The sequence below is a fragment of the Hyalella azteca genome, unplaced genomic scaffold, assembly GCF_000764305.2.
Source record: "Hyalella azteca isolate HAZT.00-mixed unplaced genomic scaffold, Hazt_2.0.2 contig14588, whole genome shotgun sequence".
Classification (NCBI taxonomy): Eukaryota; Metazoa; Arthropoda; class Malacostraca; order Amphipoda; family Hyalellidae; genus Hyalella; species Hyalella azteca.
The window spans coordinates 29925-55520 of record NW_025944466.1 but is presented as its reverse complement, the minus strand read 5'-3'; the positions used below and the strand labels follow the sequence as shown (position 1 = coordinate 55520).

The following is a 25596-nucleotide window of genomic DNA, read 5'->3' as shown; positions in this document are numbered from 1 at the left end:
GATATTCCATCTTTTTCCAATTTAAACTAATCTACTCTAATAATATTCCCGTTTCCAGTAAATATCGTTGAGATTTATGACTTATAAGTCATTATAACATTTTGCTTGTCAATGTATTTGATCATGATTGATAATAGCTCGCAGATTTGATAAACTTTCTTGAGCATTTGCTAGAAATCCCATTGAGGGTACAATAAGAAATTCGGATGGCAGTCAAAAATCGGAAGAGTTTGTGAAATCAATGTGTTTTTATGATACGAGGTGAGCGAAGGTGCCGCTCTGCGACATCAATTGGCGAGCAATAATTCTGTTCATCCCGAGCATGATCATCAAGAGACGAGTCTCAGGAGCTGTGGACTCACAACAACAGGCTGATTTATGCAGGGGACGAGGCTGAACCGACCTCACAGATATTTACACTCTGCGATGTTTAATAATCGGCGACAGGTCCAGCGGTCTAATCAACGCTGAAACCGCTATTAACTTCGTGGATTTCCAGAAGGCATGACTAAAAGGCGTCAGGTAGATAATCCTCACGAACTTAGAAGACCTAGACTTTGCTGACGACCTGACCTTATAGTATTACATAGACATCAACACATGCAAGAGGAAAAATTCGCCTGAAAACCTTTGCGTAGCGAGTCTGACTGCACTTCAGCCGAACGAAGACAGAGGTGATGACTAAACGCCATTAGTAGTATACCGATTAGCGTAAAGGGAGAAGACCTACCGGTGGTTAAAAGCTTCACCTACTTGGGCAGTGTGGTCAAACGGGCCTTTTGAACGCCTTGAACGGGCCTAAACGAGCGAGCAAGGCCTTTTGTGGCTTGAACTAAATCTATAAGTCGAGCCAGTACATCGTCCATACCAAGCTAGGACTGTGCCAGTCTTGTCTTGTCTTCTTTTCTGCGCGGTTTGGAATACTGCGACCTCAACAGACTGTCATTCTTCCACACCAGAAGCTTGCGGAGAATCCTGGGTATCTTTTGGCCAAGAAAAATGCCTCTAAAGTGTGGCAACTTGCACGGTGCAAACAGAAGAGAATGGGCGCCATCATGATGAGGATGCGGTGGCGTTGTATTGGCCTATTGGCCACTCCATCAGAGGCGGGAACGACTCCATCACGAAAACTGCTCTATGTTGGACTACGGAGGGACACCGCTAGTGGGGCAGGTCCAAGAACACCTGACTGCAAACCGTTGAGGTGAACCTGAGAACCATGAGCCCAGCTGGCGCACCGTCGGGAGGTTGGCCTATGACAGACAGGAGTGGAAGGCCTTGATTTCTGCGCTGCATGCCGACCGGGCAGGAAGTAAGTACTTAAATATTTGCCAGAAATCTGGTTAATGGCACGACACGAAGTTTTAAGTAGACTTGAACATTGCTATTTTTTAATCAAAGTGAGAATTAAATTACATACGAGATGAGCAAGGTGCTTCGCTTGAATCAGTTACGGGGGAAACGAGTTGTACTGCATTGTAGTCATAATTTAATACTGGATATCATTTGAAACGTCGCATATGCCTCGCGATTGAGTCGTTTCAGCAGGAGCCTGTTTTCTATATGGAGCCTGAGCTGCTCCACTCCAGCACACTGTCGCCGCGTGTAACGCTCTGTATAAACACTTTACATGCGTACCTTGTAGTCAATTTAATGGGCGTATCCACTTAAATAATTGTGATTTAAGTATTTCTAAAAATTTTAAATTGGTCCAAAATGTTTTGAACTGGGTTTTGACTTCAAATATTAGTAGAACAGGAGACTGTCCATTCAGTTGTATGAAATTTTCTGGGCATCGAGCGATTTCGTGGGCAAGTTTTTACGAGGCCATTCTGAACTGAAATTTTTCGCGTGCCAAAAATGTAAACGGCATTGAGAGCTTCGTGCTTCAGGTTTTGCAGTACGCATGAACACTCGATTATTAGTTGATCGAAAATATTTCTATTGATATAATAGCGAATATAGATGAACAATAAAATAAGACAAATAATATCGCGCATTTCGACAAACTTTAAGAACAATATCCCCGAACGTCGGCTACCGTTTAACTGCTCGTGAGGAACTTGCGTATGCTCGAAGGTTTCAGTGCTCGTTGGGCGTTGTGAAGGCCATAACAAGAAAGAACGCAAGCGGCTGTTGTTAAATGTATATATTTAATTGGATGAATTAGTTACTGCAACGTGCGAGCCGTTCTTGAATCTTCTTTGAATGCCAGAGAACAGATGCTCGTAGAGCATGTCCGTGGAGTGGGTATAGCAGCTAATTCTATTATGGCTCCAGCTACATCACATTTGCGTCGGAATGTATTTGAATAAGAGGTATATGTTTTCTGCAATATTCGGACTGAGTCTACTCCTTTTGTCCTGGCATCTCCCGCAGCCTGGCAGCAGCTAACATTTTTTTTTGCTGTTGAAGCGACGTCAGTTTTTGTGAGCCTGACGCTGACCTTGCGGCCCCGCAGCGCAACTTCACATGAAATCGATCGCTTTGATCGTAAGTTCTCGCGTCACCGTAAGTTCTCGCGTCACCGTAAGTTATCTCGTCACCGTAAGTTCTCGCGTCACAGTAAGTTCTCTCGTCACCGTAAGTTCTCTCGTCACCGTAAGTTCTCTCGTCACCGTAAGTTCTCGCGTCACCGTAATATCTCGCGTCACCGTAAGTTCTCGCGTCACCGTAAGTTCTCGCGTCACTGTAAGTTCTCTCGTCACTGTAAGTTCTCTCGTCACCGTAAGTTCTCGCGTCATCGTAAGTTCTCGCGTCACCGTAAGTTCTCGCGTCACCGTAAGTTCTCGCGTCACCGTAAGTTCTCGCGTCACCGTAAGTTCTCGCGTCACTGTAAGTTCTCGCGTCACTGTAAGTTCTCTCGTCACTGTAAGTTCTCGCGTCATCGTAAGTTCTCGCGTCATCGTAAGTTCTCGCGTCATCGTAAGTTCTCGCGTCATCGTAAGTTCTCGCGTCATCGTAAGTTCTCGCGTCATCGTAAGTTCTCGCGTCATCGTAAGTTCTCGCGTCATCGTAAGTTCTCGCGTCATCGTAAGTTCTCGCGTCATCGTAAGTTCTCGCGTCATCGTAAGTTCTCGCGTCATCGTAAGTTCTCGCGTCATCGTAAGTTCTCTCGTCATCGTAAGTTCTCGCGTCATCGTAAGTTCTCGCGTCATCGTAAGTTCTCGCGTCATCATAAGTTCTCTTATAAGCATAAGTTACTATCCCCCCAACACGCAGATAGTAGTCTCAGCGAGCACATTGTTGGAACGCTATGTGCCTCTGCAGCAATGGCACCGTATATACTCCTACGAGGGTGGTAACGCAACCACGTGCCACTGCATCCACGTGCCACTGCATCCACTGCAACCACCGCAGCCACTGTGCCCGGTGCCCCTGTAGTTAGTTCTCAGTGTCTGCAGTGCGGCGGTGAGACACACACCTCAGGACAGGTGGGTCCTCTCCTAAGGAAGCTGAGCCGGTGTGAGTACCACGCGCTAAGCGTCTAGGGTATTTTTATTTATTTAAGATACTACGGGAACCGAATGGGAAAAGAGATGAAGCTGTCTGAGGTGCTTCTGTCTTGGATCCTTTTCCTCTTCCTCAAAAGTGACTCCCGAAAGTTATAGATAAAACCGAAAGTTATAGATAAAACGAAACCATTCTTGCTTCCTCATTATTTTTCTTATTAATACAATTTATGTAGAAACTGGACAAATTAAGTGCTTCAAAGTTGTACCTCATTAGGGGATTTAATTATTTCATAGCTTAATTTGGATTTTGATTTCCAGAAACCGTGTAGGACATCCACCTAACCCAAACCACCTCCCACGCTGTTAAGTAGGGCTGATTCAGCGTTACTTATCGTCCCGGTAGTGGATTTCACATCCGTAAAATTTTCAAAAATTGTATGATTTTGTTGATAACTTCTAGCCAGTGTGTGTACTACAAACGAAAGAAAACGTGAGTTGCCATCTTGGTTACCCTTTAAACGCCAGCAGCTTGTGCTTATGTCACGTAAATAAATTAAACAAGTCCTCAGCACATCGATGAGTAATTCTGTACGATATTTACCATTTCCGTGATGGTGATCGTTCCCTTCCCTGTTCGTGATGGTGATCGTTGCCTCCCCTGTTCTTGATGGTGATCGTTCCCTCCTCTGTTCTTGATGGTGATCGTTACCTCCCCTGTTCGTGATGGTGATCGTTGCCTCCCCTGTTCGTGATGGTGATCGTTACCTCCCCTGTTCGTGATGGTGATCGTTCCCTCCCCTGTTCGTGATGGTCAACAAGAGAACCGTTAGCCAAGCATTCATCGCGCGTACGTAATTCTCAAGAACGCGCGCCAGTGGCCCACAAAAAAAAAAAAAAACGCGGTGGACGTGACGAGCGTCGCGCAGACGCGGTCCCTGACGCGCCAAATATACATTAGCCCTTTAACTTCGAGAAGAAAATGCGCGTGTATCATTACACTATTATCGATTATTGCTATACTATTATACCTCTATACTTCCTATGCCGTCATTTCATTCATATTGCCATTCCTACTTAAGTCCTAATTTTCCCCGCAGACACTATGAAGCGCGACGCAGGCGTGGCCGGGGGCGTGGCGGGGCTGACGCTGACGCTGCTGAAGATGCTGGGGGCGCTGCCCCTGACGGGGGTGTACGCGCTGGAGGCCCTCATACGCACCCTCACCCCCAGACGCTTCAGGAGGAGGGATGTGAGGGGACATATCGTCCTCATCACGGGGGGTGGGAGTGGCCTGGGGAGGGAGCTTGCCCTGAGGTTCGCCGCCGCTGGGGCCACCGTCCTCGTATGGGGCCGCAACTTGAGAGGTGAGGGAAATTTTTTTGAAGGATTGTTTATGTATACAAGCAAATATTATGATATTCATATCACCTTTTATTATCATTAAAGACTAAACACTGCCATATATAACCGTGTACCATTATATTTAGCATATGTATTATCGTATACATTATTTTAAGGATATATGCGTATATTTTCCATGTATATATAGGACAATCCATGCAAAATTGTTAGGTAAAGTGGTGAATTTCTTCAGAGGTGCATTTTTTATAAAACACACTGAAGTGTTAAGACAGATGCACTGATCGCCTACTTAAAAAAATATATTGTCTGCACTCAGCCTTGGAGGAGACTAAGGACAAAGTAGAGTCTACTGGCGGTAGTTGTTTTGTCTACCGAGTAGACGTGACAGACCGCGAGGCAGTCTACTCCACAGCCGGCAAAATCAAGTCCCAGTTCGGCATGGTAAGTAGAGTGCTAGTCTACCGAGTAGACGCATTTTTAAGTGGCCGTTTGTAATTATTCTATTGTTTCACAAACTTTATAGCAAGGCGTTNTATTATTTTTAATACAATCATCTCATTTATACACCATTCGTCAGCACTACATTGACGCGCCTTTGTTCTTTAAGTTTTAGTTGCACACAATCCTATTATATTTGCTGGATAATTCTTATTCATAACTAATGTATAATATTGTATACAATCAGGTGGACATCCTCGTCAACAATGCAGGCGTTGCTTACGGCAAAAATATTCTCGACTCCAACGACGATGAAATTGTCAACACATTCAACGTGAACATCATCAGTCACTTCTATGTGCGTGTGTCATGACGATGTTTTCAACGTAAAGTTGACTTTGTGTTGACAGCATTAACGTTTATGATATCTCAGTTACTGATAAGCTACTATTCATGTGCTTTATCCTGAAATCTGATATATATATTCTTGTAAAAGATATAAAAGAAAAGATATATATTCTGTAAAAGATATATTATTATTTTGAAATGTTCATATGAACTGAAATTCTTCAATTCAATTTGTTGCCGTTGTTGAGGAATATTTTTTTTGTCTATTCATACTTTTTTTGCGCAAAACTAAACTGTTTCTCTAATTCTGAGAGGGTCATATTTTTCTGCTGGAATTTTTGAGTGGCTAAAAAAGATTATTTTATGAAATATTTTCTTTGAGAAAAGGTCAAAGGAATCGAAACTTCTGTTGCGTGTAGATCTCCCAGCACTTAAAACGGAACAATTTAGCTATTTATTATTTTATTTAGGATGTTTATTTATTACATTTATAATCTCTTCATCTAGTTTTTCCTCAATTATTTCAGTTATTGTTGCCTGCGACCTCATCTTCTATGATTTACAGCTCTCCATTGTGAAATTTATCCCAATAAATACAATTTATCAAATCATAGATTTAGAGTTAACTTACGATGCCCCAACGACCAAAAGTTTCCTGCTGGAGATGATAAAGGAGAAGTTTAGCAATGGTCTTCGTTTTTATTTCAGTTGTCCCTTGAGAAGACATCATTTTATTATTTTGCATGAGAAGAACTCGTAGATTTCATATTCTTCCAAGTTTTTTATATTGTTATAATATAATACGATAATATTAATAGTAATACACGATTTATTAAACGATCGAAATGTTAAATTATTTATATTATTTGATTTATAAGTCCATATATTTAACTTTTGTGACCGCAGACGACGAAAGCCTTCCTGCCGGAGATGCTGAAGATAAATTCTGGTCACGTGGTGACGATGTCGTCCATGGGCGGCTACACAGCGGTCAACCGCATGACCGACTACTGCGCCAGCAAGTTCGCTGCCGTCGGTTATAATGAAGCGCTCACCATGGAGCTCAGGGTGAGTGTACCATGGAGCTCAGGGTGAGGGGTGTACCATGGAGCTCAGGGTGAGTGTACCATGGAGCTCAGGGTGAGTGTACCATGGAGCTAAGGGTGAGGAGGGTACCATGGAGCTCAGGGTGAGGGGTGTACCATGGAGCTCAGGGTGAGAGGTGTACCATGGAGCTCAGGGTGAGAGGTACATGAGTGACGTACTCCTCAGGGTGATGAGTGTACATCACGTCACTCAGAGGAATGAGGGAGACGTTGTCCAAATATCGAGGCACTTTTCTTTTGCCTCCTGTGGGTCACTCAATAAAAAGTTTGGCCCGATGAAAGGGCGTATCAGGACTTCGTGCAGCAAAGTGTGTCAGCCTTCGGATACTGTAAAGCATTAATTTTATTAGTGTAGTATGTATGGGGAAATATATAATTCTTCTGTCAGTTCATACCATTAATTTATATATAGTTCTTTGTTGCATTAGAACGAATTTTATTTTGCATAGTAAAACAGCCTTCGATAAAAATGCCAAATATCGTTATAGGATATATCATTAATGCGTTTTATTTAAACTAATTGTGTAAAGCTAACGTTGGGTGCATGGTTTTTCATATTATCTATTCGAATTTGGTTCAGTAAATTAATTTTTTTACTGTGTACAAGTTAACGATGGTGTCATGTTTTGTTTGTATTAGTTCTGCTTTAAATCTGTATACGCTGACGTTGAACATATAAATTGCCATATGATGATAAAGTAGTTTGTTTTGGAAGCCATTTTTAATTGTGTTGTTGGCGCAGGTGAACGGTCACACAGGAGTCCTCACGACGCTCGTGTGCCCGTACTACGTCGACACGGGCATGTTCTCGGGCATCGCGTCCAGGTGGGTACCCCGTACATAGCTCTCATTCACATAATTTATTTATTGTAATAATTTATTTACGTGAAATATATGGTGTAGATAAATTGTGATGGCGCTTTATGCTTCGGTAAGTGAATTAGATACGCTTGGTTTAGCTCATAATAGAATAACAGCTGGTCATAGAATAGAATAGAAGTGTGGGCACTGAAGAAATGGGCCCATGGCCTTTCGCCGATTTTTGTACTTTTTCTTACTTGATTCCACAAAGGATCCGGCCTTCTAAACCCGATATATCCATAACCGACGATTGATTAAGATAGCTGCTGGGCCTATTGCAAGGCCTATAAGGTGCTAGGCATTTCAAGACTGAACATATGTTCCTGCATAGCTTCGTCTAGTCTGTTCTTGAAGATGTTCATACTCGGAGCATCAACGATGCTATATCAGGGAGGCTGTTCTATATGTCGGTGACTGGAAGCAAGAAGAAATGTCGTCGCATTGATGTGTTACAACGCAGTTTTTAGCGCATTTTCTCATTTATGGAAAAAGGCGCTATTGAAGTCGAAAAAATCGACGAGAAAATGCGCTCTCTGTCATTCACTGCAGTGAGTACTGAGTTATATTTTTTTTAGTCTATAGCCGTGGCCCCTGGTGTTGGTTCTTGTTTGAAATTCTAAGACTCCTGCTGGCCTAACGCCCTAGCGACGGATTACGACGCAGTAGCGAACGACGCCAGCAGGGACCTCACCATGCTTGACATCGGCGCCCGACCTTTGAGTTGCTGTGTGCTAGGGTAGCCTGCGCCTCGTTAACGTGCGTTGCTGTCATCATCTATCGTCCCGGGTCGGTTGCTGTGGCGCGTTAGTTTTTCGTTTAATTAAGCGACGTTTTCAGCACATTAGGAACTCTCACCAATCATGTCCTTATCACCGGTGATTTCGACTGGATCGCGTCGGCGATCCTAACAACTGATGTTAGGATCGTCGTTGACGACCCTTCGGCATTGTTTATCACGTGACCTTGCCAACGCACGACACAGGCAGACTGCTAGACGTTGTCATTATGCGTGTTGACCTTCAACTTTTGCCAGCCGACATCATCGAAATCACAATATCCAACCATCGACTTCTTCAGCTAGTAGACGGTGTCGTGTGTGCGCTGGGCTGCCAGCGTACAAAACCGTTACTTGTCGTCCGTGGCGCTGTCTCGACGGCGATGTCTTGTGCGAGAAACTGCAGTCGTCCCGACTATATCGGCCTGACTCATGGTTGGCGCCATCAGTCAACGAACTATTGCAACTCTATAACACCGAGTTGACCTGTGCACTCGACGACCTCATTCCTGCACGCCCAGTTCGGGTCGCTACAGCGAGTCTTCGACCCATAGTTCGACGATGAATGTCGGGTCTCGAAGCGAGGGGTTCGACTGCTCCAGCGGGCTGTCTACCGGGCGAAAAGACGACTGCTCCAGCTGTGGCCTCCACATGGCGAGATGCGCGGCGCAATTATGTCGACCTTCTTCGATCTGAAAGAGAGATCGTTCCAGCGTTCCATCTATGATCGTATCCAGCGTTCGCTGGATACGATCATGGGAAGAGTCATAACCGGTACTCGACCTGTCGGCCGCGTCTGACACGGTCGACCACGCCACTTATTAGCGTCGACTTGACGTATCATTCGGCCTGCGCGGCACAGTGCTGCGCTGAAGAAGAAAATTCGTGCCTTTGGTTAATGGCAGCCGCTAGTGGCGTGCCGTTAGTTAATGGCAGCCACTAGTGACGTGCCTTTGGTTAATGGCAGCCACTAATGTTAATGACAACCAACACCAGTGATAGTTTCGTATTACCATTGCTATGTGAAAGATGTTTCATCACACATTTCGCTCTTAATTGTAATTGCCGCAAGTCTCTACAGCCGCCAGATAGTCTTCTCTTCGCAGGAAATGATTGATTCAGAAGTGCATCACTGATCCATTTTTTATCTGTGAATGGCAATGTTGCTTTCCTTTCACGCCTGCTTCAGTTAAATAAATTAGGTCCTTAAAAAGTTTGAGAATACAATGTATATTGTGTTCATCTGTAGCCTTTCAATTCCCTCTCAACCCTCGTAACCTTGCATAATTGTATAAGGTTTCAATCGTACCGAATGTCTGTACAGTTTTACGTATGCAATCCGGAAAAAGTTGACGTTGATTTGCGAGTAAAATATAAGGAAAGAATTATGTTTTTGACTTCCTTCTGGAGTTGCGCGATACCGATAAAAATTTGTAAGTGATAAACGTGTGATGGTTCCTAGTACCATAAACGAATTTTGAAGAGTAGAGGAAAATGAAAGTTCATAACGAGTTTCTCATTTTGTATTTATTGAAGACTCCGATGAGCTCAACATTACTTGTTCAATTTACTTGAGTAAACAAAAGCAAAGCAAGTAAACCATTCACCGAAATACTACGTGAGATATAAAGACTGACTTAGTAAAACTTCTAGCTTGGCGTTTATCAAATGCAGAAGCGATGACATCGCTGTTCCCCACATCCCGGGGCTATTGTGGGGATGACGATCAAGACGCGTGAGGTTAACGCATTAACACGTTCCAGCATTAGGGTACGCACACAGTGAAAGCAGGTTGCCAGCGTGCTGGTTACCTGCTCAGGCTGGCGCATGAAACCATAGAACACAGAAGCCTATTTGCACAGGTTTTCACTGTGAACACTTACATTATTATCCTATGTTCATTCTTGTGGCAGGTTGGAGCAGGTTGCCCGCGCGGGAAAACCTGCTTTCACTGTGTGCGTACCCTTACACGAAGACCTCAAAGCAGTTTTCTCTCACAAATGATACTGGGAATTGTCATCCTCAACTTCAATCACCAGCGTCCCCACCCAACAAAAACACTTCACCACACAGCAAGCTACATTTCACCATCAGCTATCCCCTTCACCATCCGCAAATCCTGTTTAGGTATTACGTTGTTACTCCTACAGAAGGGATGACCGATAGTCATGGTAGGACAATGAGAACGCAGCCCCAAGTACCATTCACAGATACACTAACAAATTTCAAATGATAACCATGCTTCGAATTAATACAAAACAAATTCAGAGAAGGATATTGGGCGTATGATATCCCAGTAGGTTTTCCTGCAGAAAAATCTTGCTGTTCGCGAACACATTCTTTAACATTTCACAAGGAAAATATGCACATGGAAAAGCTCGGAAACAACCTCGCCACCACCACAACCTGTTCACCACACCATCATCATAGCACTAGTGTTACCACTAACCTTTATATTACTCTGACTTACGATGATCGTCTAATGTCTTTATTAACAAGTTACACGATTAAGTAGAAAGAACTCGATCGATTTTCTACACCGACTAACGTTAAGTATATATGAGCAATAAATGCTTTGTGCAACAGAAGCATAGCAAATGTAACGAAATATAGGGACGATGCGAGCAAAATGAGCCTCCAAGGGCAGACTAAGTTAAAAAACGAGTCCAGCGGCCGAGTCATCGATGGGACTTTTATAGTACAACTTGTTTGTGCTCGCAATTATAAACTCGTGAGAAAATAATACGATTTATTCTCTTTAAAATTCAAAATAGTAAAAATGCTACGAACTTCTGTCCCTTAAATTGCAATTGGCGAGAGTTTATGGAGACTTGTGAAGAGGACTCGTGCGGTTCTGCACATTGAGGGCAGTAAATTAACGTATTTAACGCACAACTCAAGCAACGCTTAAGCAGAAGGAAGCATCTCGACTAATCTTATGTGAACAATGAACTGCCGCAAAGCCCAAAACCGACACGCGAATTGGACACGGACTGTAAATTATTCTCTAAAATGCAAACACAACTTTACAAGTACGAAAAAGTTGACTCAGTAAATGAATGTGAAAGAAAATAAAAACAGCGAGCGGCATTCGGGACGCAGCGAACGTGACGAACAAAGCCACGTGAGCGCAGAACCAGAGTACCAGACTAGCGCAAGCGCGGGACTTTGTCTTTCAGATCGTCCAAAGGCGTCCACCATGCGCTGGATTCACAGGAGTCAAGCATCCAGCTGGATCCACAGGAGACAAGCATCCAGCTAAGCATCCAGCTGAATCCATAAAAAGTGTACCATAAAAAGGCTCGTCAAAAATCAGACAATAAGACAATGAGGCACCGCAGTTATTGTAAGATAATTTACAGAAATAAGACAATGAAGCAGCGCTAATATTTTAAGACAATGTACAGGAAGGAAGGCGGCGCCCCTAACACTATTCCTCACAGCCTTTACGACCGACACGATCTCTCCGTCGTGGAGTGGTACAGAGTATTAGTGAATGGTGATGTCCGATCGTTAAGTGATGTCTAATTGTTAACCGATGTCTGAGCGTTAATTATGATGTTTGATCGTTAAGTGATGTCTGATCGTCAAGTGATATCTAATCGTTAATTATGATGTCTGATTGTAAAATGATGTCTGATCGTTAATTTGCTGATATCTAATCGTTAATTATGCTGTCTGATCGTTAATTTTGATGTGTGGTCGTTGTCTACATGTGTTAGTGGCAGCTTTAGGGAGTTCGTGCTTCCCATTTTTTTGTTCGTGCTTCCTGTTCATGGCACAACACAAACTGTGACGGTTCTTAATAAGAATGAGTGACTCAGTCGTTTGTGGCGTGCCCAGGGTTCCTAAAATGTTCGCGCAGCACGTGTGCTCTGAATGTGTACCTATAGTGTTCACTTAATGAATGTGTTGGCAAGTGTTCACGTCCTCCATGTGCGCATCCACATCTTTATGGGCATCATACCTGCATATCCAATGCCACACACAGAGACCACATGCGGTCACACTCTTAAATTGGGCTTCAGACACTAAAATTTGGGAACTCAAGCTTTCCCCATGAACCCCACAAAGCCCCAGCGAGTAATAAAAGCCAGGATAAGACAAGAGTCTGACAACTACTCCCCCCCCATCCCTTACACGAAGGTTTCTAAGTACATATTTACATCTGCCGCTGCCCAGCGCGGCAATATAGCAAAGCTTACACTCAGATAAATGAATGGGACCTTCTCCAAAAAAGGACGCACTTATTGACTTAATATCATCCTGACCCGCTACGTCGACCAAGAACCATCCATGGTCGGCGCACATGGCGCTCTTGTGTGGGTCCATGACAAAAGAGCTTTGTGCTGGTGCTGTGGGTAGGAAAGTTTGTTCTTTTTGGGACATACGAGCCAATCATTTTTCTAGGTATGAATGCGCTAACGCGCGTAGAGATGCAGCGGCGTTATGAGGCAAAGACTGGAATGTGATACACGGCATCACAGCTGACACATGACACAGCTGACACATGACACAGCTGACACATGACACAGCTGACACATGATAGATGACATGAGATGGGCTGACACCATCATCGACACATGACGTCACCGCAACAGGTGACGTCACCGCAACAGGTGACGTCACCACAGCAGATGACGTCACCAACGTCAGTTCAGATTTTAACAAGAGGACCCACAGATAATAATAAGAGGCCCCACAGAGGCCAGGTGAGGCAAGGACGACATTAGGACTGAGGGGGGCGGGGGGACGAAGTCAGCCCTCGCCCCTCCAGCGGCCCCTCCCACGCCGCCCCCCCAGGAGGATAGGGACTTGCGGGCCGTGGGGGCGGTACTCCTGGCATCAGGTATCCTCCACTAGTGGAGTAACCTCCCCCAACGACGGGCAGGGTTGTATAATTCCCCTCCATATCCCCCGCGTCGGGAACCATGGGCACCGAACTGTCAAGAGGTGGCAGCCCATATCCCATGTGCCGTACCTCCCCATTGTGGGGATGATGGTACTCAGCCCCTCCCCCCATGCAGGGGAAGGTCTGCAGGGATGTGGACAGAGAGGGAGGAGTCCCCAAGACGAGGGTATGGGGACGGTGGTGTGACCGGGACGACTTCTTGGACGCCATCTCGAGCAACTCGCGTTCGTGTCGCCGCTCCAGCTCCTGCCGCTCCTGCTGCTGCCTGCAATACACAACATTCATTTAATTTACTGAGGCAAGTTCTCAGTTGATATCATTCAGTTCACTTCAACTTATGGAGCCAAGTTCTCAGTTGATATTATTCAGTTCACTTCAACTTATCGAGTCAAGATCTCAGTTGGAGTTATTCAGTTAAGTTCACTTCAACTTATCGAGTCAAGTTCTCAGTTGATGTTATTCAGTTCACTCCAACTTATCGTGTCATGATACACACACTCATATTACTAATTAATATTTCAAAAGTTGATAAAGTATACAATCGGTGGATGATGTATAATACTATGATTACATGGTATACAATACTACAGGCACACGGTACACGACACTACAGGCACACGGTACACAACACTACAGGCACACGGTACAGGCACACGGTACACGCGGTACAGGCACACGGTACACACGGTACCGTGCTACGCGCGTCTCACCGTCGCCTGAGGGACTCGAGTTCCTTGTCTGAGTTGTCGTCTGAACTCCTGCCGCCCGCGTCCCCCTCCCGTAGGTCCTGCGGGTGTAGGGGGTTATAGCGCGGGTGATGGTTATATAGCGCGGGTGATGGTTATATTGGTTATATAGCGCGGATGTTGGTTATATAGCGCGGGTGATGGTTATAGCGCGGGTGATAGTTATAGCGCGGGTGATGGTTATATAGCGCGGGTGATGATTATATCAAGGAGAATGATTGGTAGATATCATATTGGTGAAGGGTAATTGAGCGTTGGTGATGCATTGGTTTCCGAATTAAAGACACAATTACCTTAAAAAATGGTGACTCGCAATCTTTGAGTGGTGATATTGTGATGAGGAGTGATGAGTAATTAATGTACTAGCCCAAAAGGTTATGAGTAATAAATGTCCTAGCCGCAGAGGTTATGTGTAATAAATGTTCATGTCACGTAGGACATGTACTAGTATATGTCCATGTACTATGTATTACATGTCGTAGTAATGAGTGTACTATGTTCATTATACGAACGTAATTACCATCCCGTCAGAGCGGAGCGCACGACGTTCGACCTAAAAACGTAAAATCTTGCGGTAATTTTTATCATTATTATCAGTTAGTCGCTTAGCCGAAGCAATGTAATAATCAGTATTTTAATACAAACAACTGTGTGAAAGAAAAAATACGAAATTATGGATTAGAAGCAGTGCAGAGAATACGCGTTAATAATTAATGATGAAAGATAATTTAGAATAAAATGTGCTAATAAGCAAGCAAATTACTCCATAGATTTAAGCGAGCCTTAAATGCTGTGAGCGACAAGTAAAACACTACACACCATACCTCTGTACCTCACATACTACACCCCATGACCCCTACACCTCACACACTACACCCAAAGACCCCTATACCTCCCACACTACTCCCCATACCTACTCCGATTCATCCCTTCATCCCCCAGGCAGACAATCCACAAAGGAGCCTCAAGAGGCCTTCCCCAGCGTTCCTATCATTGTGTGTGACTAATACCCACATATGTACTGTAGACCTATAATACTGTATTTCTTTCCACATATACACTGTCTCATGGCAGTAACTGGGGACTTTCGATGCACGATTCCCATGTTTTATACAACATAACATTGTAATTAATCTCAGCACTTCTGATCCTTCATGAGACTGAACGGCAGCGCCATCATCAATCACTAAAGCTATTTCTTGATTCAACCTCAAAAAACTTAAATTGTAATTCAATTGTACTGAATAATTTACAGTGCGTGCTTAATGATTTATTGTCATACTCATACGAATAACTGACTAATACCAGGTAGCTACTGTGTTCAAGACAGGAAGCGAGTCCACCACTTCTATCAGTCGGTCCACTTTAGTACTGCAGCTACCTTCGCTTAACAAGAAAACGGTACCGCATCAACCTGGTTACTAGCATATCCAGGGCCTATACTTTCAAAAAAAATTAAGAGATCGTTAGTTCATCAGCCAATCATTGACGGCCTTTCAAGACAAATCCACCAATCATAGACAAGAAAACAGAGCGTAAGTACTTACGTTCACTTAGCGTGTTTTGAAAGTATGGCCCCTGGTTACTAGCATATCCTGGTTACTAGAATATCCTGGTTCCTAGCCCTGGGAGTTGAAGCATATCAACAGATGCAGAGATAGACTGAAATTGTGTACGAAAGAGGATATTGAAAGGCAGTAAGAAGAGCAGCAATCTAAAGCACCCAAGGAACACTCCCCCATGCATGAGCTCGGCTAAGGAATGGTCAGACGAGGCGTAGGCGTGTGGCATTCCTCGAGCTGAGGTCATGCCACAGTAATCGAGTTTAGGCATGACGTACCAAGGAATGTTGAGCAGCATGACGCCACAACCTGCGTTTTGTAACGTGGGCACGCTGTTCCATCAGCGTGCCCACGCTGATGGACATGTTCAAGCATGCTAAGACACGTCTAATCATGTTAAGACACGTCTAAGCATATCAAAACACGTCTAGGTATGCCAAAACAAGTCTAGGTATGCCAAGACACGTCAGAGCATGTCGAGACACGTCTAACATGTCGAGACATGCCTAAACCTGTCAATACACGTCTAAGCATGTCAAGAAACGTTTATTTATGTCAAGAGGCGTTTAAGCATGTCAAAACACGTTTAAGCATGTCAAGACAGGTCTAAGCCTGTCAAGACACGTTTAAGCATGTCAAGACAGGTCTAAGCGAGTCAAGACACGCTTAAGCATGCTATCACACGTTATGTACACGTTTTATTACAGTATGGCGATTTGGCACGCGTTTCCTTACCGCGCTTATAGTCCCAGCTCCCCCCCCCCCGACGCAGAGTATTTAAGCATTGATCTGTATGCCTATTTATATATATCTACATAAATATACATATAAATATAGCTGATATCAGCAATTGAGTTAGCGCCCACAAACTCAAGCAAGGCAAGCGGAAGCAATGTAGTCACTCAAGAGCAACAGCTATCTGGGTACACGCTGAGTCAAGTTCCGTGCATCAACATCGAATTACATATAAAATTATGATTGAATAATGTTCAATTAGGTAGAGGAGTTAAACCATTACTAGTTAAATAATTCAGTCAAAGGGGCAGCGGAGTGCTGCCACCGCACTGCTGAATAATTCAGTCAAAGGGGCAAAGGAGAGATTGAGTGCATACACAAGAAGGCACACAGAGAAAGCCGTGCAGGTTAGATGGTCGTCGCAAAAACTTCAAATTAAACCATATAGGTAGCACTTTTACAGCACAACATGGCGTACAGGAAGTACTTTTAAATCACAAAATGTCTAGCCGAGCACGAAATCGATATTTTATTCACACTCAAAGCAAGGCTACAAGGCTGGTGCAGGAGTAACACTAAATGCAACAACGTGCGAGTATAGAGAGCAGGAGTGAGCAGTTTGAACAAGCATGAATCGGAGGAATGGAGGCGTCAATGATGATAATATTTAGCGATCAAGGGAATTAGGGCATCATGACAAGTCATGTAGGAATCTGGGCATCATAACAAATCATGTAGGGAACCACGGCATCTTGACAGATCATGTAGGGAACCAGAGCATCTTGACAAATCATGTAGGGAATCAGGGCATCACAAAAGAATCATCAAGGGAATAACGGTATCATGAAAGTAGCATCAAGGGAATCACGGTATCATGAAAGAATCGTCAAAGGAATCACGGTATAATGAAATTGGCATCAAAGGAATCTGGGCTTCATGAAAGAATCATCAAGGGAATCACGGTATCATGAAAGAATCATCATGGGAATCATGGCATCATGTAAGAAATCATGGCATGATGAAGCGGTCTTGGCTTGTTTGCATCTTACAGTCTCGTGCCAGCGTCTGGGGCTTGAGCAGGCAACCTGGGGCTCAGTGGGGGCGGCGATGGGGATGAAGGGTGAGCATGAACGAGAGCGAGCAGCACCGTCCGATACCGAAGAACAGGGAGACCCAACATAGTAGTGTTCCATATAGAGAACACCTACTGAACATTGGTGCTGTGAGGGGCTGACGCTGCTGGCCACGAAGTGGTAATCCAAGTGACAACCGCAACGTGGGTTACGGCACCGCTGGTTGCCAACACATTGGTTACCGCAGTGCGGGTAACCACAACCAGAGTAGTGATGATGATGTCCCATTGGATTGGAGTCAACGCGGGGGCGTGCGGCATCATGCACCGATATCACCGGGGGGCTAAGGGGCGTAGCGCAGCGCTCCGAGGGTCGGGGACTGGCGGCAGGAGAAAATGCTCGAGTAAAGTGCAGTCGGGGATGTTCTTGTCAGGCAGCCCCGAGTGAGGATGTCTTGTCCGGGGTGAAGCATGTGGACGTGACTGTGTCTGCCGGGACATCGCGTCAAGATTATCGTTGATGCTGCCAGAGCTATCAGAGCAATCCAAGCTGTGTTTATTGGACCAGTGGGCGAGGGCAGGGCCACGCAAGCTGCCATGGGATGTGGTCCGTCCGAGACGTGATGATCGATCGTACTCAGAGAAGCTGCCTGCACTTTGAATTGTGTGATACATCGAGTCAAGAGCCGGTCGTAGATACTTGGGTGAAGGTGGTCGCGGGGGCGGAGAGGTCCCGAATACTGAGAAGGGACTAGCGTGCACGGTGTGATAGTTTGCACCCAGGTGGCCCTGTACATCCAACAGCGGGGAACCACTCCCCAAAGAGGGAGTGTCATCGTAAACAAGCCTCCGGTGAGCAGGACTGAGTTTAACATGATGATCCAGAGGAGATGAGGCCTCCACGTGTGAGTGAACATTCTGCACGCTCATCGAGTTCCTCAAAAGGTTCCTGCGGCGTCTAGGAGGAGGCGTCGGTGGCCCTTGTCCTGTAAAGGAGGATGCGAGGGGCGGGCTTGCGGTGCTGGCATCCCTCATACAAACAAGGCTCTTGGCGCGCCACAGCTGAGGTGGAGGACTCAATAACGACTCCGCGGGGTCAACGCGAGAAAAGTTCATATTCTGGTACTGAAAATTTGGAACCGCGAGAGGTTGCGTTTTTTGGGGGACGATCTTGCGTGTGTTACCAGCGACCGACGTGGAGTCTTCAACGCTGGAGCTCAGCTCAAAGTTTCTGGTCTTTTGAATTCGAGGCTTAGAACGACTTCGTCCTTCGTCGTGGGCAGTGAAGTAGCTAGGGTGGTGCATCAGCAGCCTTTTGGACTGTAGACGAGAGCGATGTAGACGGGCACTGACGGGCAGGGCATTCGAAGTGAAGGGCTCTTCCTCGTCACTTGCCTCGTCGCCGGAGTCCTCATCTTCATCTTTGCTACAGAAGCGACGGTTGGGGGAGAAGTACTTGCGGCGTGGGTCATTCAAAGGGACTCGCCAACGGGCGTGAGGGGAAGAGACGGCCTCTTGAGTCATAGGTTGCCCAAGCTGCTCATTGAAATTAATGCAAAACAAAATAAAATAATTTAATGAAACAGAAATGTTAACTAACGCCTGACCAAGAAACTAAAGCGTAAACAAATGGAATGGAGCAACAAAGTTAATAACAATTTTTAAAGCGTAACGGAAATCTACATAAGATGGTCGATGGTAAACGGATAAGAGAAGTGATCTCACTACGAACATTGCTGGAACCGTTATTCAGGATCACTACTCTTTTCGTTGGATCAGTATAGGTTCAAGCGGGGCTAATTCATCAAGAGTGACCAACTGAAATTCAGACTTCAATGTAGCAATAATGTAATTTATCAACGATTAGAGATATCTTATAATCCTTTTTGTGATTCGCGGTGCTTTGAAGGTATCTGAGTCAGCTTTTGGACAACCCTGTTCACGGTGACCAGCAAAACGTTGTAGTTGAGACTAGTTCCCTTGTCTGTATACCGGCATGAGGCTAATCAGTACCGATAAGATCACACCTACAGCATGCAGCTGACAACACGACGGTAACATGACACGACCGGCATGCAGCACAAACATGTCCAACATGTGGCATTAAAGTGGTCTTCAGGAGGCCCTAAAGTGGCACCACGAGGCCCTAAAGTGGCACCACGAGGCCCTAAGGTGGCGCGAAGGTATACCCGACGGAGCAATGTTCAGCCAAACGCAACATACGGGCGTCAAGAAGCTTTATGGACGATAAGCGTGAAGCAGGGATTGTTGCGGAGTAATTAATGCTATGATGAGTGAGGGCGACAATACCAGAATTAAGCGCGGCCATGATACCAGGGATGACATCATAGTAATAACTGAGACGTGTTAAGCAATTTAGGCGGCACGAGGATCTTGACAACTTTCCACGTCAAGGAGGTAAGCGAAGGCGGGTACAATATTAGGCACTTTACGGTCACGAAAACAATGCAGGGGAATAAGCGTCCACAATGTAAAGCGAAGCTTCTTTGAACAATAACCTTCTAAGTGTTGGGAATTGATTGCTTTTATTTTGGAATGAAACGTTGACGGGAGTCTACTTAATTATAGTTGAGAGCCTCCAAGAAAATCATTTGAGACATGACACACTTTCGGTCACAGCCAACCTAACTACAATGCGCTTCCGGTGCAATGCAACCGGAAGCTCGGTCGTTAAACCAGAAGCGCTGAGAACAACGGACAATTTCTACCATGCGACGATAGCCGTGCGAGAAACCATAGTTTTACGCCTTCCTTGTAGCTTCCACTCGCCACGAACTCGGCCATATCGCTTTGCCATTAACAAGCTTTAGAGAAGCGAGGACTTTTGGCAATACAGGCCGTCAGAGCTGCAATGATGTCCACAGAGTAGCTCATAACTCTGAGTGCTCATAACTCTGAGCCTGCTCATAACTCTGAGCCTGCTCATAACTCTGAGCATGGCTATGCAGCGAGCACCGCGGCAAGATTTCAAGTTTGATCGCGTGCCCAAAAATCAGAATCACTCGCGGACGTGACAATGACAAGAAATTTTTCAGCGCCCAACCCGATTCAATACAGGCGAATCGAGTCAAAGACTGCATAGGCGCAGTACAAGCGCAGCGTAGGTGCAGTAAAGGTGCAGCAAAGGCGCAGCAAAGACACAGTAAGTAGCAGTATGGAGCAGTGTGACAGCGACTCACGTCGTCTGACGTGAACAGAGGAGACGGTGAGAGACCAAGACCTCCCGACGAGTGCCCTTGTAGGGGGAGATGCGTTGGGGGACAACCGTTGTGCCGGGTCATCTCTGTGGCCTGCTGGGGGTGTCGCTGGGATTGGGGCTGATGTTGGGGTTGTTGTAGAGGTAAAGAAGGTTGAGGAGTTTGTGGCGGTGCAGTTTGAATAAAGGATTGATGTGCCATAGCGGATTGAGGGACAGATGGTTGCTGCTGCGGAGTGAAGGGAGATCGCTGAGCGCCGATCTCCTGTGGACAATTCAAGATAAATAATTTATGTTGTCGATGTGACTGTTTCGTTTGTATCACATCAAATGCTACATCAACGCCGCGTTGATATTCTCACAAAATAACACAATCAATGTTTGTGAACTGACATGAACAGATTTCTGATATCATACAAGCTAAGAGACGTGAGCACTAAATGATATATTTAGGATAATTTTTTTGTAGGAGGCAATTTGAATGAATAAAGAGACTGCTGTTGAATACTGATAGTGATACAGTACAGCTGCTGTACTCACAGTGACGGGGGAGGGCACAGCTGCTGTGCTGGGTGACAGGTCCTGTACTTTGGTGACGGCAAAGCGGCCGCGTTTGACGCTCGGGGCGTCGCCACCCCAGCCAGGCGGCGCTGACGAAGGCGATGCAGGCGAAGCTACGGCGCCCCCTGGAGGTCATGAGTCTCGAGCTTATTAACAGTCAAGTGAAATTAACATTTTGAACAACTTATTTATAAGCCAGCTTCAAACAATTGAATGAGATCGATTCATTACCATAACTTCCGCGACAGATACGAAAATGAGTGAAAAATTATAATTCCATTGACAAAGTACGTTATGGAACCTTCTTCAAGGAAAATAAGAATCAAAATGAAGTCTAAGTATCTCATTCATGCGCTTCAAATAACTGAGTTATTGGTAAGAAAAAATTACAAAATTAGACCACCAATTGCCTCGTGTGAACAGAACAAGAGAATGATTATTCCCTGACTGAGTTAAGAATATTTACGCTAGGGGAGTAGGAATAAAAAGAAGTGATGTCCACAACAAAGGCAAGATGAAGGATTGTTTACATTATCATTGATACATTTTGCCTCACCGATGATGGACGGTGGCTGAGGCGCAGCTGGGGACGCCAGCACAGGCGTGGACGCCTCGTTAACTTTGGTCACCTGGAACCTGGACACTCGCCGGGGCTCTGTACCAAGGGCCGCTGGCGGGGCCACACATGGCAACACGGAGGAGCTGATGGCCCCAGGGGCGCTAGTGAGAGCAGCCTCATGTGCTGGGGAAACTAGGGTGTTTGTGGCAGGGCCTTCACTGGGCGTGCAGGCTACCGGCACCACATCAGCGCCTGACGGTGTCACTATATTGCAGTCTGTAGCGTCGCCGCCAGCAGCACATGCGTCCCCAAGAGCGGGGCTTTCACCAACGGAGACGGCGGCGGTTCTGCTGCTGGTTTCTGGTACGACGTCAACCTGTGGGCATGTCGTAACAGCTGATGATGGGAGGAAGTAGTCAGGACACCCAGGGTAGGCAAGTTTAAGAAATAAGAAGATAATAGGTTATATTAAGACTGCATCTGAGGGTCAAGGTCTCAAATGCAGTCAGAATCGCAACCCGTGGGCCACAAATTGAACTCTTGCACCTCTTACCGTCGTACATGTCACTCTCTGGGAACATAACTTTCAACTTAAATTATACGTAAACTATTAAGTGTAGCAACCTGAGGACGCGACAGAGAACATTTTAAAGTTGTCGTACGTGGCGGCAACCATCAGTACAAGTCATTTTGCGCTCACTAGCAACGTATCCTTTTTGGGAAATAGGTTTGTGACAATATTGCTTCGGTTACTCAGGTCAGGCGGAAGAGGGTTAAACTAGCCTTGTAGCCAACGGTCGGTATAAATATAAGGCACAAATAAACATAGCTTCAGAGACATGATGCCGCACAGCGCGCTGGAAACAACCACCACTTAAGCGACGGGCCAAAGCCATAGCGTCGTATGTCTGCAGCCAGTTCTAAAGTCTGTATGGTTTTCATGGAGGCAACATCCCAGCATGCGCTCACCTACACACTTACCCCGACTTTCCACCTTACTACAGCCAGTGAGATAAGGTTAGGTCCGGAAAGGCTTGCTTGGGCGGAGGAATTGTACACATGGAAAATGATAACCTGAATGGCACCAAACTTCGAACGCGAAACCTTCAGTATTGAGACATATCACAACGAGAGAAGGGGGAGAGAAGGGGATCCCCCCCTACGTAACAGATCCGCAGTCAGATTTCTATCCCTACGGGAAGGATCACTTTCCGTGGCAGGGCCAAGGCTGTTTAACGCCCTACCAAGGGATCTAAGAGAGGGGGAGTTCACCCTGGAGACCTTCAAGAGACGACTGGACGTTTTCCAGGGCACAATCTTAGATCGACCTCCCCTGCAACACTACCAGCGGCGAGAAGCAAGCAACAGCATCGTGCATCAGGTGGCCCAAATGAGGGCAAATGAACGATAACCAGAGGCGGCGATCCATCGTGGCCTGGGACTGCTACGTCCCAAACTATTATCCAATGCTAAGGATGCATTTGACAATATTGGCCACTAACACGCACGCAGTCAGCTTCGTGCTCAACAGCGGCTTGTTGGAATAAACAGATCACAATCCCAGATCGACCTCCCCTGCAACACTACCAGCGGCGAGAAGCATGCAACAGCATCGTGCATCAGGTGGCCCCAATGAGGGCGGATGAACGATAATCAGAGGCGGCGATCCATCGTGGCCTGGGACTGCTATGTCCCAAACATATGCTAAGGATGCATTGGACAATATTGGCCACTAACACGCACGCAGTCAGCTTCGTGCTCAACAGCGGCTTGTTGGAATAAACATAATTAGACTGTATCCTTGCAGCGTTGAATAACCTATACAGCGCTGCCAAATTCACGCAGCGTTGCCAAGTCTATGCTGCGTTGAAAAGTCTATGCAACGTGCCAAGTCTATGAAACGTTGCCAAGTCTATGCAACGGTGCCAAGTCTATGCAACGTTGCCAAATCTATGCAAAGTGCCAAATCTGTGCAGCGTTGCCAAATCTGTGCAGCGTTGCCAAATCTGCGCAGCGTTGCCAAATCTGCGCAGCGTTGCCAAATCTATGCGGCAGCGCCAAAATGATTCGTATATAAAAAATATACAATTTCCTCTATCCTAAGAACGGAGATAGGATTAGGATTCAAGCCATTATCAAGCTATTTTAAAAACTAATGCGGTAGAAGTTTAAGGTTAAAATACTTGAATGTGCTATACATATTCGCCTCAGTAGGCGTTTTCTATATTAAAACTTTTAGATGCCCTTCGCTTTTCGAGTCCTATTCGATTGTTTTCTTGTACCTTTTGTTAGAAAACTGATTGACGTGCCTAACTTGAGTAAACGTGGAACTTTATTCTAATGTACAACGACTCTCCTACTCGATATTGTTACGGGCTTCTTGGTGGAAATTCATTACTTTTAATTACATTACTTTTTTTAATTAGAATTACTAATAATTTTAGCAGAAAAAAATAAGTCTTATAGTTGAAGAGCAGAATAAATAGGCATGTTTATACCGCGAGTTCCAGGATTATTGTGGCATAATAAATAGGGTATGGACTATGGAGGTAAAAATGCGTGCAATGACTGAAGTACGGGCACTTTGAGCGTCTTATGTGTATACTTGAGAAATATGAGTGCGATTTTATCCAAATAGCGATGCACTTTTCACCCACGTGTGAGTCATCCTGATCCACTTTTACTAGGTAGAAGAGAGTATCGGCGCTACGTCCGCTCTCTGTTTCATGCTGTGCAAAAGAAAGTGAATCACCATTTGGACATTATAACCCATAATTTTTTGAGTTATGCCAGGCACTAACCGGGTTGTGTCCCCCAGCGGGAGTGGCGGGGGTGTGGGGCCCAGAGGAGTAGGGGGAGTCGGAGGTGAGGCCGGGGATCCTCCCCACGATCTTGCCGAGCTCGGAGCTGAGGGAGGCCATGCTGAAGGGGGGATGGCACTGCATGGGAGGCATCTTGCCGTCCTCCCCCACTACCCCCACCACGGGGTCGTGCAGCAGTCCCCCCATGCCTGCACACAGCGGGGGAGCTCATTAGGAATGGTGGGTGATCTTCATGTGGGTGATGAGTGACGGTCATGTGGGTGATGAGTGATGGTCATGTGGGTGATGAGTGATGGTCATGTGGGTGATGAGTGACGGTCATGTGGGTGATGAGTGACGGTCATGTGGGTGATGAGTGATGTTACTTAGCAAAATGCATGTTTTTCAGGAAACATTTCCACGCTCATCAGGAGCCGTACTATCAAAACTTGTTCAAGCACACGTAGCGGCCCAAGTACACGTAGCGGCCTAGGTACAAGTAGCGGCATAAGTACATGTACATGATGTACCCAGACATGTTACTCACCCTGGTGCATGTTAAGCATGTTACTCACCCTGGTGCATGTTAAGCATGTTACTCACCCTGGTGCATGTTAAGCATGTTACTCACCCTGGTGCATGTTAAGCATGTTACTCACCCTGGTGCATGTTAAGCATGTTACTCACCCTGGTGCATGTTAAGCATGTTACTCACCCTGGTGCATGTTAAGCATGTTACTCACCCTGGTGCATGTTAAGCATGTTACTCACCCTGGTGCATGTTAAGCATGTTACTCACCCTGGTGCATGTTAAGCATGTTACTCACCCTGGTGCATGTTAAGCATGTTACTCACCCTGGTGCATGTTAAGCATGTTACTCACCCTGGTGCATGTTAAGCATGTTACTCACCCTGGTGCATGTTAAGCATGTTACTCACCCTGGTGCATGTTAAGCATGTTACTCACCCTGGTGCATGTTAAGCATGTTACTCACCCTGGTGCATGTTAAGCATGTTACTCACCCTGGTGCATNGGGGCACAAGACCGTGATGGTCCATGCGATGTCAGTAGCAACGCTTATATTT

The 25596-nt window shown here is 45.6% G+C and overlaps 2 protein-coding genes across 4 annotated transcripts; one reads left to right on the top strand and one right to left on the bottom strand.

Annotated features, from left to right (window-relative positions):
• The first annotated feature begins 3361 nt into the window (after positions 1-3361).
• On the top strand, positions 3362-7553 carry LOC108665621 (estradiol 17-beta-dehydrogenase 11). The gene is made up of 6 exons (XM_018152397.2): positions 3362-3434; positions 4553-4819; positions 5134-5258; positions 5503-5613; positions 6510-6671; positions 7452-7553. Exons 2-6 carry the CDS (start codon positions 4558-4560, stop codon positions 7551-7553), a joined length of 762 nt encoding a protein of 253 aa, XP_018007886.1. The 5' UTR covers positions 3362-3434; positions 4553-4557.
• A 4054-nt stretch (positions 7554-11607) lies between these two features.
• On the bottom strand, positions 11608-25520 carry LOC108665626 (mucin-1). 3 transcript variants are annotated; one of them, XM_018152403.1, is made up of 7 exons: positions 25058-25078; positions 24511-24719; positions 21707-22085; positions 21130-21275; positions 20573-20854; positions 13968-14044; positions 11608-13522 (listed from the first exon to the last, which is right to left on the bottom strand). In XM_018152403.1, the coding sequence occupies exons 1-7, from the start codon at positions 25074-25076 to the stop codon at positions 13075-13077; spliced, it is 1560 nt and encodes a 519-aa protein (XP_018007892.1). In that variant the 5' UTR covers positions 25077-25078; the 3' UTR covers positions 11608-13074. The 3 variants fall into 3 exon arrangements, with proteins under 3 accessions (XP_018007892.1, XP_047740045.1, XP_018007891.1); XM_047884089.1 differs by lacking the exons at positions 11608-13522; positions 13968-14044; positions 25058-25078 and adding exons at positions 17650-18908; positions 25506-25520; XM_018152402.2 differs by lacking the exons at positions 11608-13522; positions 13968-14044 and adding an exon at positions 17650-18908.
• Between the last annotated feature and the right edge of the window lie 76 nt (positions 25521-25596).

Bases quoted from the DNA above. Each gene is read 5' to 3' on its own strand.
- LOC108665626 (XM_018152402.2), bottom strand. The intron at 21,276-21,706 runs GTGAGGCAAAAT...CATGACCTCCAG, and splicing joins TCAGCCACCGTCCATCATCG to GGGGCGCCGTAGCTTCGCCT. The intron at 20,855-21,129 runs GTGAGTACAGCA...AATTGTCCACAG, and splicing joins CTGTGCCCTCCCCCGTCACT to GAGATCGGCGCTCAGCGATC.
- LOC108665621 (XM_018152397.2), top strand. From the start codon at position 4,558: ATGAAGCGCGACGCAGGCGTGGCCGGGGGCGTGGCGGGGCTGACGCTG. The intron at 4,820-5,133 runs GTGAGGGAAATT...GTCTGCACTCAG, and splicing joins ATGGGGCCGCAACTTGAGAG to CCTTGGAGGAGACTAAGGAC. The intron at 5,259-5,502 runs GTAAGTAGAGTG...GTATACAATCAG, and splicing joins TCAAGTCCCAGTTCGGCATG to GTGGACATCCTCGTCAACAA.